Source organism: Salvia hispanica, chromosome 3 (assembly GCF_023119035.1).
Source record: "Salvia hispanica cultivar TCC Black 2014 chromosome 3, UniMelb_Shisp_WGS_1.0, whole genome shotgun sequence".
NCBI lineage: Eukaryota > Viridiplantae > Streptophyta > Magnoliopsida > Lamiales > Lamiaceae > Salvia > Salvia hispanica.
This window is the reverse complement of record NC_062967.1, coordinates 17,645,896-17,661,834: the sequence shown is the minus strand read 5'-3', so window position 1 is coordinate 17,661,834 and position 15,939 is coordinate 17,645,896. Positions and strand designations below refer to the sequence as shown.

Here is a 15,939-nt window from a genome sequence, read left to right as displayed (position 1 = left end):
TGAATGTGGTGTTGTTTTGTTATTGTAATGTTTGCTCAATTCAGATTATATATATAGTTGTTGATGAAGTTTGATATGGTGGTATCAAGTATTAGAATTGATTATCTTGATTTTCCTTTTCTATATATTGCAACATTGTTATAATATGATATCTCTTTATTAATGTCAAAATTTCTTTTTTGTTTTGTGACAAAAGATACAACATTTCATTTTTTTTTAAAAAGTAAACTATCATTAACACGTCCAATTAACCACTTTATATGGAGTATATCTTTTTTTCTCTTCATTTACACAATCAACTATTTTTAAGATAGAGGAAATACAATATTTATTATAAAAAACAATATATTCAAAAATACACTATAAAAACAGAAAACTTCAATTAATTTTCATAATCTGGTTATCTACTATAAAGTGTATTTGACTGGCTAAGTTTATAAAATCTTGAATGTAGGAGTATATTTATGAATTTGTGAAATTTCTTATTAATTGTTCAACTTCACTTTGACTATTTTGTTAGGAATTTGGACTTTCAAATGACTAATTTAATGCATATGACTATTTTTTTAGTTGTCCAATTAAAATGATCCGATAAAAATTAATGTTTGGTTAAAGTATGTTTAATTTGTTTTGGAAAGAATTGTATAAACCACATGAGATTTTCAATTTATTGAGAAACCGAATAAAAAATAAAGGGTCTTATATTTTATATAAATATAAGCTAGGGTTACGTTCTCATACATCAGAAGTACGATTCACTATTTTATGTACTCTCTCTGCAGTATACTATGAAGTATGTCTCTGATCGTTTGGAAGATTCATAGTTGTAAAACAGTTTCATAGTTTAATTCAGTTTAAATCAAGACACGCTTCAACTCTATAATTTATATTATTTCCAGATTTCATTAATTCAATTTACTCATATCTTATTATTCCATCCGTTTGGCACATTTTCTCTTCTAGGATGTCCTTACATTAATGACATATTTATTTAAAAAGAAAATCATTCTTCCAACTTTATTTTCTCTTCTATTTTATTTTATTTTTTTTACTTCACTCACAATATATATAAAATCTGGTGTAAAGTAAGAAGTAGTAGTCTACTGATAAAAATGGAATGGAGGGCATACAAAACTAATTAATATATAAAAGTAAAATCCATATTTCATAAAAAAAAAATTCATTTACTTTGTGCTATATTTTTAACACGATCCTGAGTCAAGTAAAACACATATTGAGAAACGAAGAGAGTATTAAATAATGCAATACGGAAACTTTCTAGTTGTTTCAAAAAGTAGTAATTAATTAAACTTCATGTAGTTCTAATTTTTAACCACGTCGTGAATAGAAGAAAGCTGATAATGATCTCGGAGATTTCTCTCTCTAACGAGTAGAAATTATTTACTTTGTAAGAAGGTAAATGATTTTTAAACATAAAATAATACTCTCTCCGTCCCAAAAAAAATGTCACATTTGTGGGACGGCACGAGATTTTAGGAGGTTTTATTGTTTGTTAAATAGAGAGAGAAAATATAATTTTTATATTCATGTCAAAGAGAACTTTTTCCAAAAAGGGAAATGTGACATCTTTTGTGAGACAAACTAAAAAAGAAAGTGTGATATCTTTTGTGGGATGGATGTAGTAGTACAAAATGCATTAAAAAGACATAAAGTGTGTACCTTCTCAAATACATTCTTCCTTGGAGAAGGGTTTTTCATGAAAAGAAGACAAATATGGTAGTCATAGGATTTTACCTCTCCATTGGTGGGGAGGTAAAGATACCTTTTCAAAATGGAAAAATGTATAATACCTTCTCAAATACCTCTTCCCTTCGAGAATAATTTTTGAAAAAAAATAAAAAGGTAAATATAGTAGTTATATTAGTTTACCTCTCATTTACCTCTGGAGATGCTCTAGCTGCACATATTTTACTATCCTACATTGAATTCTTGATCACGTGCTAAATTTGAAGGTTTTCATGAAATGAACCAAAATTCATAGCTTCAATCCCTTTTCTAGTAAAAAAGTGCAATACTACAGTTTAGTTTTCACTACTAACTTTTCACTTTCAACTTAAAGAATATCATAAACATAAATTTAAAACACCTACACTTTATTTCGAATCGTCTAAAAAGTGTAAAACTTATGCCTCGCAACAACTCATCATACCATCATAGGAGGAATGCTCTGCTCATTCCTAAAAAAGTTACTCGGATCCACCACACTCTTAACTCTCACCAATCTCTCAAAGTTTTCCCCAAAATACTTAACCCCATAAACTCTAGCCTCTTCATAACCATTCGTCCCATTCCCAACCCTACCAATATCAATATCTCCATAATTCAAATAAGCCCTTCTTGGATTTTTCGTAACAAACGCCTCCATATAATCATACATTTCCCTTATTTTCCCAAGGTGGTATGCTTCGGCGGCCCGACCCGTTTCATTCCACACTATTACATATTGAATCTTGTAAATAATCCCCTCCCTATGTGGGAAAGCCGCCTCCGTCGCCAGAATCTCGCTCATCCGACCACCGTACGGATTGAATTTCACGTAATATTTTCCTCGCTCGGCCCGAACCCGTTGGAGCAGCCCGTCAAGCCCGGTGAGTGGAATTGGGCTTGTGACATAGTCTGATTTCATCTTGAATGCGCTCGGGCCCGTGTTCCGGGCCAGCAAAGCCGTCTCGGGCGCCTCCTTCGGAAACCCGGCCCACATCAAAACAGCTCTAATCCAACTCATTTCCTTACAATCATTTTTTTGTAACCCAAGCTCCGGAAATTGAGAGGTCATAGTTTCAACAAGTTTATCGCAATTTCCGAGGTACATTGCAAGAAAACTAGCCCTAGCTGTCTCTTTCAAGGATGCTAGACTAACCCTGATGAAAAGCTCCTTGTCCATTTTGTAAGCTACCTTCTGCCATTGGTGAAGTATACCGCTTGCGTTTTCTTCTACTGTTTTGATAATGTCGAAAACCGTCACAGTTTTCGGGATTGTCACGAGATTTATTTTGTACGACAGGACGACGCCAAAGCTGGCAGCGCCGCCTCCTCGAATCGCCCAGAAAAGGTCTTCCCCCATCGACTTTCTATCTCGGATTCTCCCGTCAGTGTCGACTATTCTGGCATCGACCAAGTTGTCGACAGTGAGGCCGTGCTTCCTCATCATGTTGCCGTAGCCACCGCCAGTGATGTGGCCGCCGACACCGACGGTGGGGCAGACACCGGCGGGGAAAGCTAGGGTTTCGCTTTTTTTCGAGATTTGGTAGTATAGCTCACCAAGTGTAGCACCAGACTGCACCCACGCAGTGGGTGCAGTCTGGTTTGTCAGGTCTATTTGGATAGACCTGAGGCTGGACAGGTCGAGGATGGCGAATGGGACTCCGGAGGTGTAGGAGAGGCCCTCCAAGTCATGGCCGCCGCTCCGGATCCTGAGATGCAGAGAGGCCACCTTGGCGCATCGCACCATCACTCCCACCTGGGATTCGTCGGTGGGAGTCAAGATTAGGGTTGGTTTTGGGGTTTCGGAGGTGTTGAAACGGCTGTTTCGAATGTAATCTTGCAAGATGGAGGTGTAGTTTTGGCTTTTTGCAGTGTGTATTTTCGAGTCCATCAACTCATTGTTTAATATGCATGAGTGGAAGGAAGGTAGTGAAGCATGAGAAAGTGAATTGAGACAACAAAATAGGAGGGAGAGAAATTGGATACTAGTTGAGAATGAAGAGAGATTCCATGTATTCCCCATATATTGTAAGTTGTTGTTGTCGTTCTAAACGTTGTTATTCACATTGATATATATATAAAGAATAGATTTGGTATTTAAGGTATTATTGATTTTGTATGATTGGATTTTAATGCGTAGCTATATTAAGAGAGAGAGGAAATCAAGTTCCATGTGTTGTAATTTGTAAATGAATGTTATTATAGAAGATATCAATTATGGATATCTGCTTATAATAAAAGTTCTTATTAAACTGTCAATGGACGTTAAGTACTTTCGTCACATTTATCTTTTACTCCCTCCGTTCCACAAACAATTGATCACTTTTGCCATTTTGGGACGTCCACAAAAAGTAGATCACTTTCTTAAAATGGAAAGTTTATCACTCATACTTTTCCCACTTTTTCTTCCCTCTCTCATACTTTACTCACTTTTTCTCCCTATCTCTCTTACTTTACCTACTTTTTCTCCATCTCTCTTACTTTACCAATTCTACATTAAAACTCGTATCATACACAAAGTGATCTATTTTTTGTGGACGGAAGGAGTATTATATTTTCCGATTAATTTCCAACAACTTTTTATTGCTAAAAATTTCCCTATATGACCCGACCAAAACCGTTTTTATTGATGTATTAACAAATGTTGTAGGATATGTAGAAGGTGATCCGCTCCAATCCGGTATATCCATGTCGATTAATTAATTAGTCAATCCATGTTAATGTACCAAAATGATATTGTTTTAATTACTTTTTCTTTCTATCTCTCTTACGTTACCAATTTGTGTATTAAAATCTGTGTCCAAATAAAAGTGCATACAGTGGCAAACGCAAACAATTGCAACTTGACCAGTACATAGCTGAAGTAGAAATTGATAAGGAGAGATAAAATTCAAGAATAATACTTACAAGTTAAAGATACGTATAGTGATAGCCTATGTATCAAAATATGTAGAGATTATATATTTTTTAAAATGAAAATATAATTTTAAAATTAAATTTACTGTTATTATCTTATATATATAGCATATTTATGAGGCTAAAAATACCTTTATGATCTAACAATAACAATATTTATCTAAATAGGAAAATAAACATGAAAATCAGAAAAAAAACAAACAAACAAAAAAAAAACAAAAAATGATTTGTTTAATAAATAAATTAATTAATCTAGGCCTCTAGCTAGTGGTGAAAAAACATAAATGAAATAAAATAAAATAAAAAACTACTACTACAAATTAATAAATGGCTATAACAGAGAAAGAAGTCGCGGTAAGTGGGAATCGGACCCAGTATCTACTTGTTGCATGTCACGTTGACAACAACCTAAGCTAAGTGGGGGTTCCAAGGAACCCCATGCCCCAACGTGGGTCCGCCACTGAGTGCGTCGTATATCTATTGCGTCTTGAGTGAACAACATGTGGCATACCATTGAATTCAAGATTCCAAAATACTCCATCCGTCCACGATTAATAGTCCCATTTCTAAATGGCGCGGGTTTTAAGAAATGTTAAGAAAAGTGGGTGGAAGAAAGTTAGTGGAATAGGGGTCCCACTTGTATATATTAGTTTTAAATGATATGTGAGAGGAATGAGTTAGTGGAATGTGGGGTCTCTTTACCATTTATGGTAATTATAAACCGGGACTCTTATTCGTGGACAGACCAAAATGGAAAAACGGGACTCTTATTCGTTGACGGAGGGAGTATTAGTGAATAGTGTATAGTATTTCTTGCATAAATTATGAACTCTTATCATATTGCTATATGCCAATCATCATATAAAATGGTATAGTACTAGAAGCCAATCGACGATCTAAATTGATTGAACATGAGAAATTTTATTCAAAAATGTTTCAGTACTTATTCCTGCAGAAGTGGAATGCTCTGCTCATAGCTAAAGAAATTAGTGGGATCAACCACACTCTTAATCCTCACCAATCTATCAAAATTATCCCCAAAATATTTAACCCCATAAACCTTAGCCTCAATATAAGCTTCCACGCCATTTCCCTCCGATTTGCTACCAATCTCAACATCTCGATAGTTCAAATAAGCCTTCCTCGGATCGTTAGACACAAACGCCGCCATATAATCATACAAATCCCTCACTATCTGCAAACGCTTTTCTTCCACACCCGGGCCCACTTCTTTCCAGAAATAGAAGTATTGAATCTTGTAAATGTTCCCCTCCCTATGCGGAAAAGCTGTCGCCGCAGCCGGAATCTCACTCATCCGCCCTCCGTACGGATTGAATTTCACAAATAAACCATTTCCGACGGCTGCGATCCGCTGCAGCAATCCGTCGAGCCCGCTAATTGAAATCGGGCTTGTCACATAGTCCGATTTGATTTTGAACGTGCTGGGGCCCGGGTTTCGGGCTAGCAAGGCCGTTTCCGGGGCGTTGTCCGGAAATTCAGCCCACAGCATGGCGGCTTTGATCCAACTCAGTTCCTTGCAGTGTTGTTTCTCTAACCCTAGCTCGGGAAACTGCGCCATGGAAATTCGGACGAGGTCGTCCGAATTTCCGAGGTACATTGCTATAAAAGTAACGGAAGCTGTTGCATTCCCACTTGAGAAGATATTAACTCTAACGAATAACTCGTTGTCGAATTTGTCGGCTACAAATTGCCAGCGGTGGAGGATTTCCGTCGCGTTTTCGTCTTGGGTTTTCGTGACCTTGAAAATCGTGACGGGATTAGGTATAGTGACTAGATTGATTTTGTACGACAGCACCACCGCGAAACTGGCGCCGCCGCCGCCGTTGATTGCCCAGAAAAGGTCTTCGCCCATGGCCGCCCGGTCGAGGATTCTCCCGCTAGCATCGACTACCTTTGCATCGGCCACGTTGTCGATGGAGAGGCCGTATTTCCGGAGGAGGTTGCCGTAGCCGGCGCCGCTGATGTGGCCGCCGATGCCCAAGGTGGGGCAGACACCGGCCGGGAAAGCTAGGGTTTCGCTTGTTTCCCAGATTTTGTAGTATAGCTCACCCAATGTAGCACCAGACTGCACCCAGGCAGTGGGTGCAGTTTGGTTTGTCAGATCTATCTGGATAGACCTGAGGTTGAACATGTCGAGGATGGCGAATGGGGTTTTGGATGTGTAGGAGAGGCCTTCATAGTCATGGCCACCGCTCCGGATTCTGAGACCCAGAGCGGCCTCCTTCGCGCATATCACGACCTCTCCGACTTGGGATTCGTCGGTCGGGGTTAAGATTAGGGTTGGTTTTGGGGTTTGGGAAGTGTTGAAACGGCCATTTCGGATGTATTCTTGGAGAACTGAAGTGTAGTTTTGGTTAAGTGTTGCGTAGATTATGGTTTCTGGAACATTCCTTGTTGATAAACATGAAATGAATGAGTCTGTAGAAGCGTGAGAAGAAGAATTCAAACAACAAAACAAGAGGAAAAGAGTAAAAAGTGGAAAGTGACTCATTGTATGTGGTGTTGTTTTGTTGTAATGAAGTTTGATATGACAACTTTGTGATAATATGAAGGATTGGAAGCTAGTTTATATACTTTAATTTAGATTAGTATGGTGGAATCAAGTATTGGAATTGATTATCTTGATTTTCCTTTTATATGTATTATAATATTGTTATAATTAGGTATTATGGCCCTTCATCAATGTAACATTATCCTTTTTTACCAAAAAAGATATCACGTTTTATTTATTTTTTAAAAAGTAAAATATCATTAACACATCTAACCACTTTTTATTTTCAATAATGTTTTGCTTTAGTTTCGGCACAAGTTTAAAAAAAATATAAACAAAGTGAAATGAAAAAATTAGTGGAGTAAGGGTCCCACTTTTATATACTCCCTCTAGTTTTCACTTTTTCATCCGTCCGTAATAAATGCCTCATTTCACTTTTTCACCAATTTTATGCACGGAATACTTATTAATTAAAGAATATATATTAAAATTTGGAAAATTCATAGTAAATTGTGGATCATATGGAAATATATGGAAAATTATCATTAATTAGTTTTCATGCATGAAAATATGGAAAATTCATGCAGGGAAATATAGAAATATATGGAATATTCATTAGTTAAATTTCGTGCAGGGAAATATGGAAATATATAGAAAATTCCCATCAATTAATTTTCATGCATTGAAAATATGGAAATATATGAAAATATATGAAATTTTCCATTAATCAATATTATTCCTGGAAATATGGAGATATATGGAAAATTCGTGCAGGGAAATATGAAAAATATGGAAATATATGGAAAATTCCCTTTAATCAATTTTCATGCATGAAAATATATGAAAAAAATGCCATTAATCAATTTTCATGCATGGAAATATGGAATTGCCGTTAAAGAATTCCACCAATTTTTTACTCCCTCCATCCCACAAAGATTGTCTCATTTTTCCATTTCGGTCCGTCCCATAAAATTTGTCTCATTTCACTTTTTACCATTTTTGGTAGTGGACCCCATATTCCACTAACTCATCCCTACTCACATTTTACTATAAAACTAATATATAAAAGTAGGACCCACATTCCATTAACTTTTTCTACTCACTTTTCATTACATTTCTTAAAACTCGTGCTCGGTCAAAGTGAGACAATCTTTGTGGGACGGAGGGAGTATATAAAAAGAAAAATTTCTCCTCACCCCCTTCCCATCTCGCGAATAGGAGTCCCGTTTTGCCATTTTAGTCCGTCCGCGAATAGGAGTCCCGGTTCACTTTTACCATAAATGGTAATAAGGTCTCACCTTCCACTAATTCATTCCACTCACATTTGATTTAAAACTAATATATATAAGTTGGACCTCTATTCCACTAACTTTTTTCCACCCACTTTTATTAACATTTCTTAAAATCAGTGCCGCCAAGAAATGGGACTCCTAATGGCGTACGGAGGAAGTAATAAATAGTTGGAGTAGATATAAAGTAAAATAAGTAAGATGATAATGAATACTCTCTTTTATATTATTCTCTTTCTTACTTTATTTTTCTTCTACTTTAACTAGTTATTATTATCTTCACGAAACAACGGCCAAAAAGAAACGCATTACTCGTACATGGATAGAGGGATTATTACTTAAATAAAATTGTTTGACTACGTGAAAGAGTTAAATGGGTATGTAATTTAGGCATACAATAAGTTTGTTGAAAGCATATCAGTAAGTTAATATTTTATTTCCAATACTCCAAGTTGAGTATGACAAATTTAAAATTGGAAAATTTTTATAATACTATTATACTCAGTCCATAAAAAAATACTATACGATGAAAGAGAGATATACATAAACAATTATTTAGAGCATCCACACTGGGGTGTCCTAAGGTCCGCTCTATAAGGCGTTCTATGTTCAGCCACATCAGCATTTTATCCTCCTACCCATTCACCTGCAATGGGACGTCCTAAAGTCCTCCCTATAGTCCGCCCTAAGAATTTTATTTATTTGAATATTTAAAACACTACAAAAATTGGAAAAAAAAACTTCATTTCATTGAAAGTGAGAACATTACAGTACGAAATAAAAAACTGCTCAAATTCTCAATGGTCGTTATGCTTCCAAACTTCTTCAATAATGTCGTTCATGAGTTGAGCATGGTCTTGTTGGTTGCGCATTGAAGCCCATCGGTAATCCTCGAACGTGGGGCGGGGTCGTCGTGCTGGAGCTAGATCCAGCTTCATCATCGCCCCAATCGGTGACTCTTCTACCTTCGTGTTCGACTATCATGTTATGCAAGATGATGCACACATACATGACATCGGCAATGACGTCTTTGCACCATAAACGCACCGGACCATTCATTATTGCCCATTGATGCACTATTTTTTAGCACTATTAATACCTACAAGTATACCGAATAGAAATTGTATAGCCAAAGGTCAGTACCGGATACCGAACACGGGGAAGACAAACACAAAGTGTTTATCTCCGACTAGAACTCAATTACTATCTGGAGAACCGAAAGATTTTGAAAACTTTTGAAAACAGAAAATATTTGAAAGCAAATAACAACTGAATCCAAATAAAACACAGAGATAAACGATAGAGATAAGGGGAATTTCAGGGATGTGCGTTCACAGTTATGGTTATACAAATTCCAAACTACAATACCCTAGCATAGTTATTACTTTGATAGGACGAGCCACTTAACTTATGCTCATGCGATGCAAACGTTGATTACAAGATTAGGGTTGTCAATCCTAATACGTAACTCTAAAAAGCTCCTAAGACCCTTGAAAAGTCTTCACTAGCAATTAACAGTGCCGTTTTAAGGGAAGCTAACTGTAGTGTCTACTAAGTGGACCTAACTCGCTAGAACTCTCTCACAGTTATGAAGCAAGTTATATTAAATCATACACGATTGTGTCACTCAATCATGAAGCATCAAGATTAACTTAGGGAAGAAACAAAGTAAAAACAAAACGGATATTAAATAGAAAAAGGAATTGTATAACCAAAGTCGTTACTAACACATCCCTAGAATCCTATGAGTTTAGTTAAACATAATGGAATAAGCTAAACACATAGATTGAAGTGAAGATAATTTGAACATAAAACTAAAGCAAATAGAACCCGTAGGTTGAATCCTTGTCGTTCTTGATGTTCTTGAAATCCTTCTTCAACTCCTTGCACAACGACGTACTCAAGCTTTTGATCTCTGAGAATTATTTTGCAAAAAGAAGCTCTAATTTGATGAAGCTTGAGGTCCTATTTATAGGGGAAAGTCAATCCTCATGAAAATATCTTCAAAATATGGTAAATCTTGGAGCAGGTCTAGGTAAAGTCGGATTCGCCTCCTTTCTCCGGCGGGCCGCCGCACCTTGGCCAGCGGTCGCCGCGTTGCAGTCCAGAGTCTCTGTTCCTTCGGCGGTGGACCGCCACATGACCTCCGGTAGTCGCCGGGTGAGACTCGTTTCTAAGCGTAAATTTCCGAGGCGGGCCGCTACATAGCACTGACTGCCGGTCGCCATCTAAACTCCAGAATTCCAGACTTTGCATTTTGACTTCCTTTTTCGACTCAAACATGCAAATTTCTCACAAAACACGAAAAATTACCAAAATGTATAAAATATGCAATTATTGGACATGTAGAGTGACTTCAACATAAAAAACGGATCAAATAATGGCCTCAAAACCGTGCAAAATCCGAGCGTATCACCCACCGCGATTGGAGCACTCCAAATGCCCGCTCCACACCCTTCCACGCAGCATCTGCTTTCGCGCGAATAAAACTCTCCTGTCACCCATTGGGCAGCTGATCCTCTTCACAAAAATAGGCCACCTTGGATATATGTCATCGGCCAAGTAATACCCCTTATGATATTGGCGTCCGTTGGCAGTGAACTCGATGGTCAGGCGGTTTCCATTGCATTGCTCGGTGAAGAGGTTGGATGAGTTGAAGACGTTGATTTCGTTGTTCGACCTCGCTACACCGAAGTAAGCATATCAGATCCAGAGCTGATGGTCAGCGACGGCTTCGAGGATCATCATCGGGTGGCTGCCTTTGTATCCACCAGTAAATTGGCCTCTCAACGCCGTCGGACAATTCTTATACTCCTAGTACATACAATCGATGCTCCCTAGCATTCCAGGAAAGTCATGCGCCGTCTCGTGCATCTTCATCAGGGCCTGGCAATCCACAACAGTCGCCTTCCGCAAATATGTGTTGCTAAAAGCCTCCACAACTCCGCTATAAAAATTCTTCAAGCAATCGCGGGGCAATTGTCTCTTCTACGTGAAGGTACTCGTCGAACATATCCGTCTTGGTGCCGTAGGCCAACTGCCGGAGTGCAACCGTGCACTTCTTCAATGGCGTAAGTCCGGATCTACCAATGTCATCTTCCCGATACTGCAAGTATTCATCACGAGCCTCCAATGTTTGGACAATGCTTAGAAAAAGTTCTCGCCGCATTCTTAAACGGCGGTGAAAAACGGTCGGGCCCCACCATGGTTTCTTGGCAAAATAGTCTGCGAACAGACGTTGGTGAGCTACGTCGTGCTCACGGCGGACAAACGTCCGACGTCGATTCGGCCTCGGGATCTACTCCCCCTAGACCTGCTCCGCCGCTTCGCGCTCGCGCTCCATTTTGGCTAAGCATTTCGCCGCAGCCTCATGAACGCAATCGAATAAGGCCCGAGTCAAGGCCCGAGTAATTCCCTCCGATGTACTCCAGTCTTCGTCGGGTCTCATTTTCCTAATGAGATAGTTAGGGAGAGAAATATTGGAAAGTGAGATATGGGAGAGAATAATTGGTCTGGGAAATGGAAGAGAAATGGGGGTTTATATAGAGAAAAAAATTGAAAAAAAAGGAAAACGCGTTGCATAACGCCTATAGTCCGCCCCACTCTATATGCTCTAAAGTAATACTAGAAGAAAATGAAATCTATATTATTAGAGAAAGAAATTAATCTAAATAAATGGAAACCAAATTTGATGGACGAACTAAATGAATAATATAACCCTTTCCATTATAAATTTAATTAAAGTTAATTAAAATATGAGGCTAGTTAATTAATGTTCTTTTTTCCTCACTCACTTAGGCCATGTTTGGTTGGCGGGAAAGTAAAGTCGACAAGGAAAATGATTCCTGGGAAAATAAATCCCAGGAATATGATTCCCAGTAACTTTATTTTCCTGTGTTTGGAAAATATCAAGATTTTAAATGTATATTTAATTTAAACACCAAACTAAAAATATACTTATTATTTTTTTATTTATAAAAAAAAATAATATTATAAAATTTTAAATAAACTATTAATTACAAATAATAATAATTATATAATTATATTTATTATTAGAATGGATAGTTTAAATATGGATTATCCATCGTAATATATAATAATATAATTATAATTATAGTTAGATGGACTATTATAATACTCATTTATTATAATAATAAATATAATAATTATTATATTATAATTATAATATTTATGAATATTATGATTGAATAAATTTTATAAATTAAAGTTGCACTAAGACTTTATTGATTTATTATTAATTTAATATTTATTAAAAGATTTATATTATATAATTATATTTTAATTTTTTAATACTATTATGAATTATTATAAAATATAAATATAATTATGATAATTTTAATTATAGTATTTATTATAGTGAAATTAAGTATGATTTAAAATTTTAAATTATTTTTTAAACATTGTAATTGTTATTATTATTATTATTATTTATCATTATTATATTGTTATATTATTATATTATTATTATTATTATTATTAAAACTATACTATATTGCTTAAATATGTAAAAATCCTAAAATTGAGAAAAAGAATATCTAAGAAAAGTTAGGTTTCAGAATCCTGGAAAGTTGTACTAACTTTTCTTGTTCCCGGATTTTGATTACTTTCCCAGTTTGATTAAAAACTGAAATAAACGCAGGAATTTAAAATTTAAAGAATCAGATTACTTTCCCAGACAGAATCCTGACAACCAAACATGGCCTTAGAGCTTGACCGGTAGGGGTTATAAAGTAAGAAAAGGGTAAAAAAAATCATTGTTCTTCATCATTCTTCCACGTTCGGTAGATCTGAAAATTATCGGCAGACCCGGTAGAAAATCACCAGATTTTATGCAAAGTGAGATAACTCTCTGAATTTCTATTTGGGGAATTTGGTGGTATAAGGTCGTCTCCTTTTGTGAGAAATCTTGTCACGAATTTTCCCTCCCATTTCTCCAACTGCAATCACAGTACAGCATCTCATCGAGCCAAAAACAGTGGTGGACACAGTAACAACGGATGAGGGGCCCTCCCAACCTTTTTTTAAAAAAATATTTCTATTTTAAAAAAGTTTCAAAATTTTTAAGATGTGTCTTTAGTTATCCCCAAGTTAATGCATTTGAAATCTAAATTGTTTAGAGATTAAAGAGAAGGAGGGGCTGAAATTTCAAATTAGTGAGAAAAACTTAAAACAATGGCAGAGAAAGAGTATCTAGGACGAAGACGAAGACGAAATGAAACAAGAAGAAAAGAATAACAAAACTTTGGAAGTCACGTGTCCTACTAGTGACTAGTAAAAAAAAATTATAGTCTTTACACGTATTACGATATTTTTTTACTTTTAAAGTGGTAGACGTGTTTCATTAAAATTTTTGGTAATTAATGTTGTTTTATTGAAGGTTATTGTTTATTTTATTAATTTTTTTTTTATGAATTTTATGTATTACTAATCTTTATTGTATATATTTTTATGGGTACATGGTAAGTTCATGGGCCTAATTCCGGGATATCATTGCCATTCCCATTGTAATCCACGTGAGGGAAGTTGTTAAAATCCATGCCCAAATTTGCCGGTTAAATGATTTCTTAATTCGGCTAAATTCTACCAAACACCATATACTCATGGAAAAAATATCCAAAATATATGAAAAGCTTCGTATATGTAAACCCATGAAAACATTACTGGACATATGTAAATTTCATTAATTTTCAAATTAACTCTTTGCTTGTTTACTAGTATCATATAAACCATATCAAACTAATTTTAAATAGGAACTTTAGACGTGTTGGAATATACAAGATATGTTAGAGGAATAATTTAGTTTGAAAGAAATATTTGAGAGAAAAATGAGTGGAATATTGGAAAATATTTTAGGAGATGTTGGTGATGTGAAAAACTAAGGAACACTTTATTCTCAAACTTTTTCAACTTATACAAAATGGTACGAGAAAAAATTCGGTGGTCCTAGTATACCACAGTGGAATTCCTATGTGGTGTGTCTCACCAATTATATTTTGACAAATAAGTAAATAAATGGGCCTCACCTCTAGCAAGAAACACACATAGGCACACACAGAGATGGAAATTTTGCATATGCACAACACTGCTGCTATTGTGGAGAATAAATTATATACGCCAGAATCATCACTTGTTTACAGGGATTGCTATATTATACTTATTTTTTTATTGCTAGTACTTCACATAATATTTAATAAATTGTTTTTGCATTTTTGCTAGCACTGAACACAATATATGAATGATTATATAGTAATATGAATCTTAATTTATTTTTCAATAATACATTAATTTGATAGTATTTATATTCTATTTAAAAATATAAAGTTAGTTAATATTTATAACATGATAAAAAAATGATTTCATTATCTTAAATCTTTGTCAATATATCATGAAAAAACTCTAGTAACAAAATAGAGTAGATAATTGTCACAATAAATATGAATTAAAATAAAAATAAAAAAATAAATTATTTTACAATACTCAAACTGACCACTGACAATAAAGTTTAATCATACAAAAAATACTACTCAATAATTAGTACATAAAATGTTTTATTTAAAAGATACAAATAATAGTTTAAACTTAAAAGCGTTTCGAAACTCTATTTTAAAATCGTGGTTATATAAATTATACATATGAGACGCAAAATTCTCATATCAAATCCAATTTGAGCAGACATAATAGAATAGTAATTAATGCACATAAATGTGTGTATGGCTGTATATATGCATTATATATGGACATGCAAAATTTTCATCACTACAATGTGCTTATGTGTACTTCTTGCTGGAGGTGGGGCCCATTTATTTACCTATTTGTCAAAATATAATTAGTGAGACATACCACATAGGAATTCCACTATGGTATGCTAGGACCACTGAATTTTTTCTTAAATGGTACATCTCTCATATTTATAGGCATTCACTCCCTTGAATAGAATTATCTACTTCATTCTTTTATATTCTAAATTCTAGATTTTTTAAGACAATATCTATATCTAGAGAATTCTATCTCTAGTTAATTCTACTCAAATATCTAGATAATTTCACTTGCCTAATTTTAGATAATTTTACATAATTATCTAAATATTTTCATTACAAAATCAAGTTTATTTTAATAATATTCCAACAAGACGTGTAAAGCTATTGGGAAATTAGGCTATTATACTACCTCCGTTTTTTAAAAATAAAAAGTATTTTCATTTTGAAATATCTCTTAAACATAATCTATTTTCATTTTGGCCTTTTGGGTTGTCTCTTAAAAATAGAAAAGTGGGCCCTATAATTCACTAACTCTATTTCTACTATTTTTTTTCTTCCCCTCTCTTATTTTACTCATTTTTCTTCTCATCTCTCTTACTTTATTAATTCTTTTCTCTTACTTTTATCAATTATGCATTAAGAAACGTGTTGTTTTAAAATATTCTATTTTTCAAAGACGAGATAGGATTAATTTTTTCTGATGTTGAATTTTTGAAGA

General features: G+C 35.0%; 3 protein-coding genes across 3 annotated transcripts; all 3 read right to left on the bottom strand.

The window, feature by feature from the left end:
- Positions 1-2,164: 2,164 nt before the first annotated feature.
- Positions 2,165-3,616, bottom strand: LOC125209488 (berberine bridge enzyme-like 21). The gene has a single exon (XM_048109087.1). It carries the CDS (start codon positions 3,614-3,616, stop codon positions 2,165-2,167), a length of 1,452 nt encoding a protein of 483 aa, XP_047965044.1.
- Positions 3,617-5,584: 1,968 nt separating this feature from the next.
- On the bottom strand, positions 5,585-10,670 carry LOC125209487 (berberine bridge enzyme-like 8). Its single transcript, XM_048109086.1, has 2 exons — positions 10,520-10,670; positions 5,585-7,080 (listed from the first exon to the last, which is right to left on the bottom strand). The coding sequence occupies exons 1-2, from the start codon at positions 10,668-10,670 to the stop codon at positions 5,585-5,587; spliced, it is 1,647 nt and encodes a 548-aa protein (XP_047965043.1).
- Positions 10,671-10,854: 184 nt separating this feature from the next.
- LOC125209486 lies at positions 10,855-11,611 on the bottom strand. Its single transcript, XM_048109085.1, has 3 exons — positions 11,435-11,611; positions 11,268-11,328; positions 10,855-11,126 (listed from the first exon to the last, which is right to left on the bottom strand). The coding sequence occupies exons 1-3, from the start codon at positions 11,609-11,611 to the stop codon at positions 10,855-10,857; spliced, it is 510 nt and encodes a 169-aa protein (XP_047965042.1).
- Positions 11,612-15,939: the final 4,328 nt, after the last annotated feature.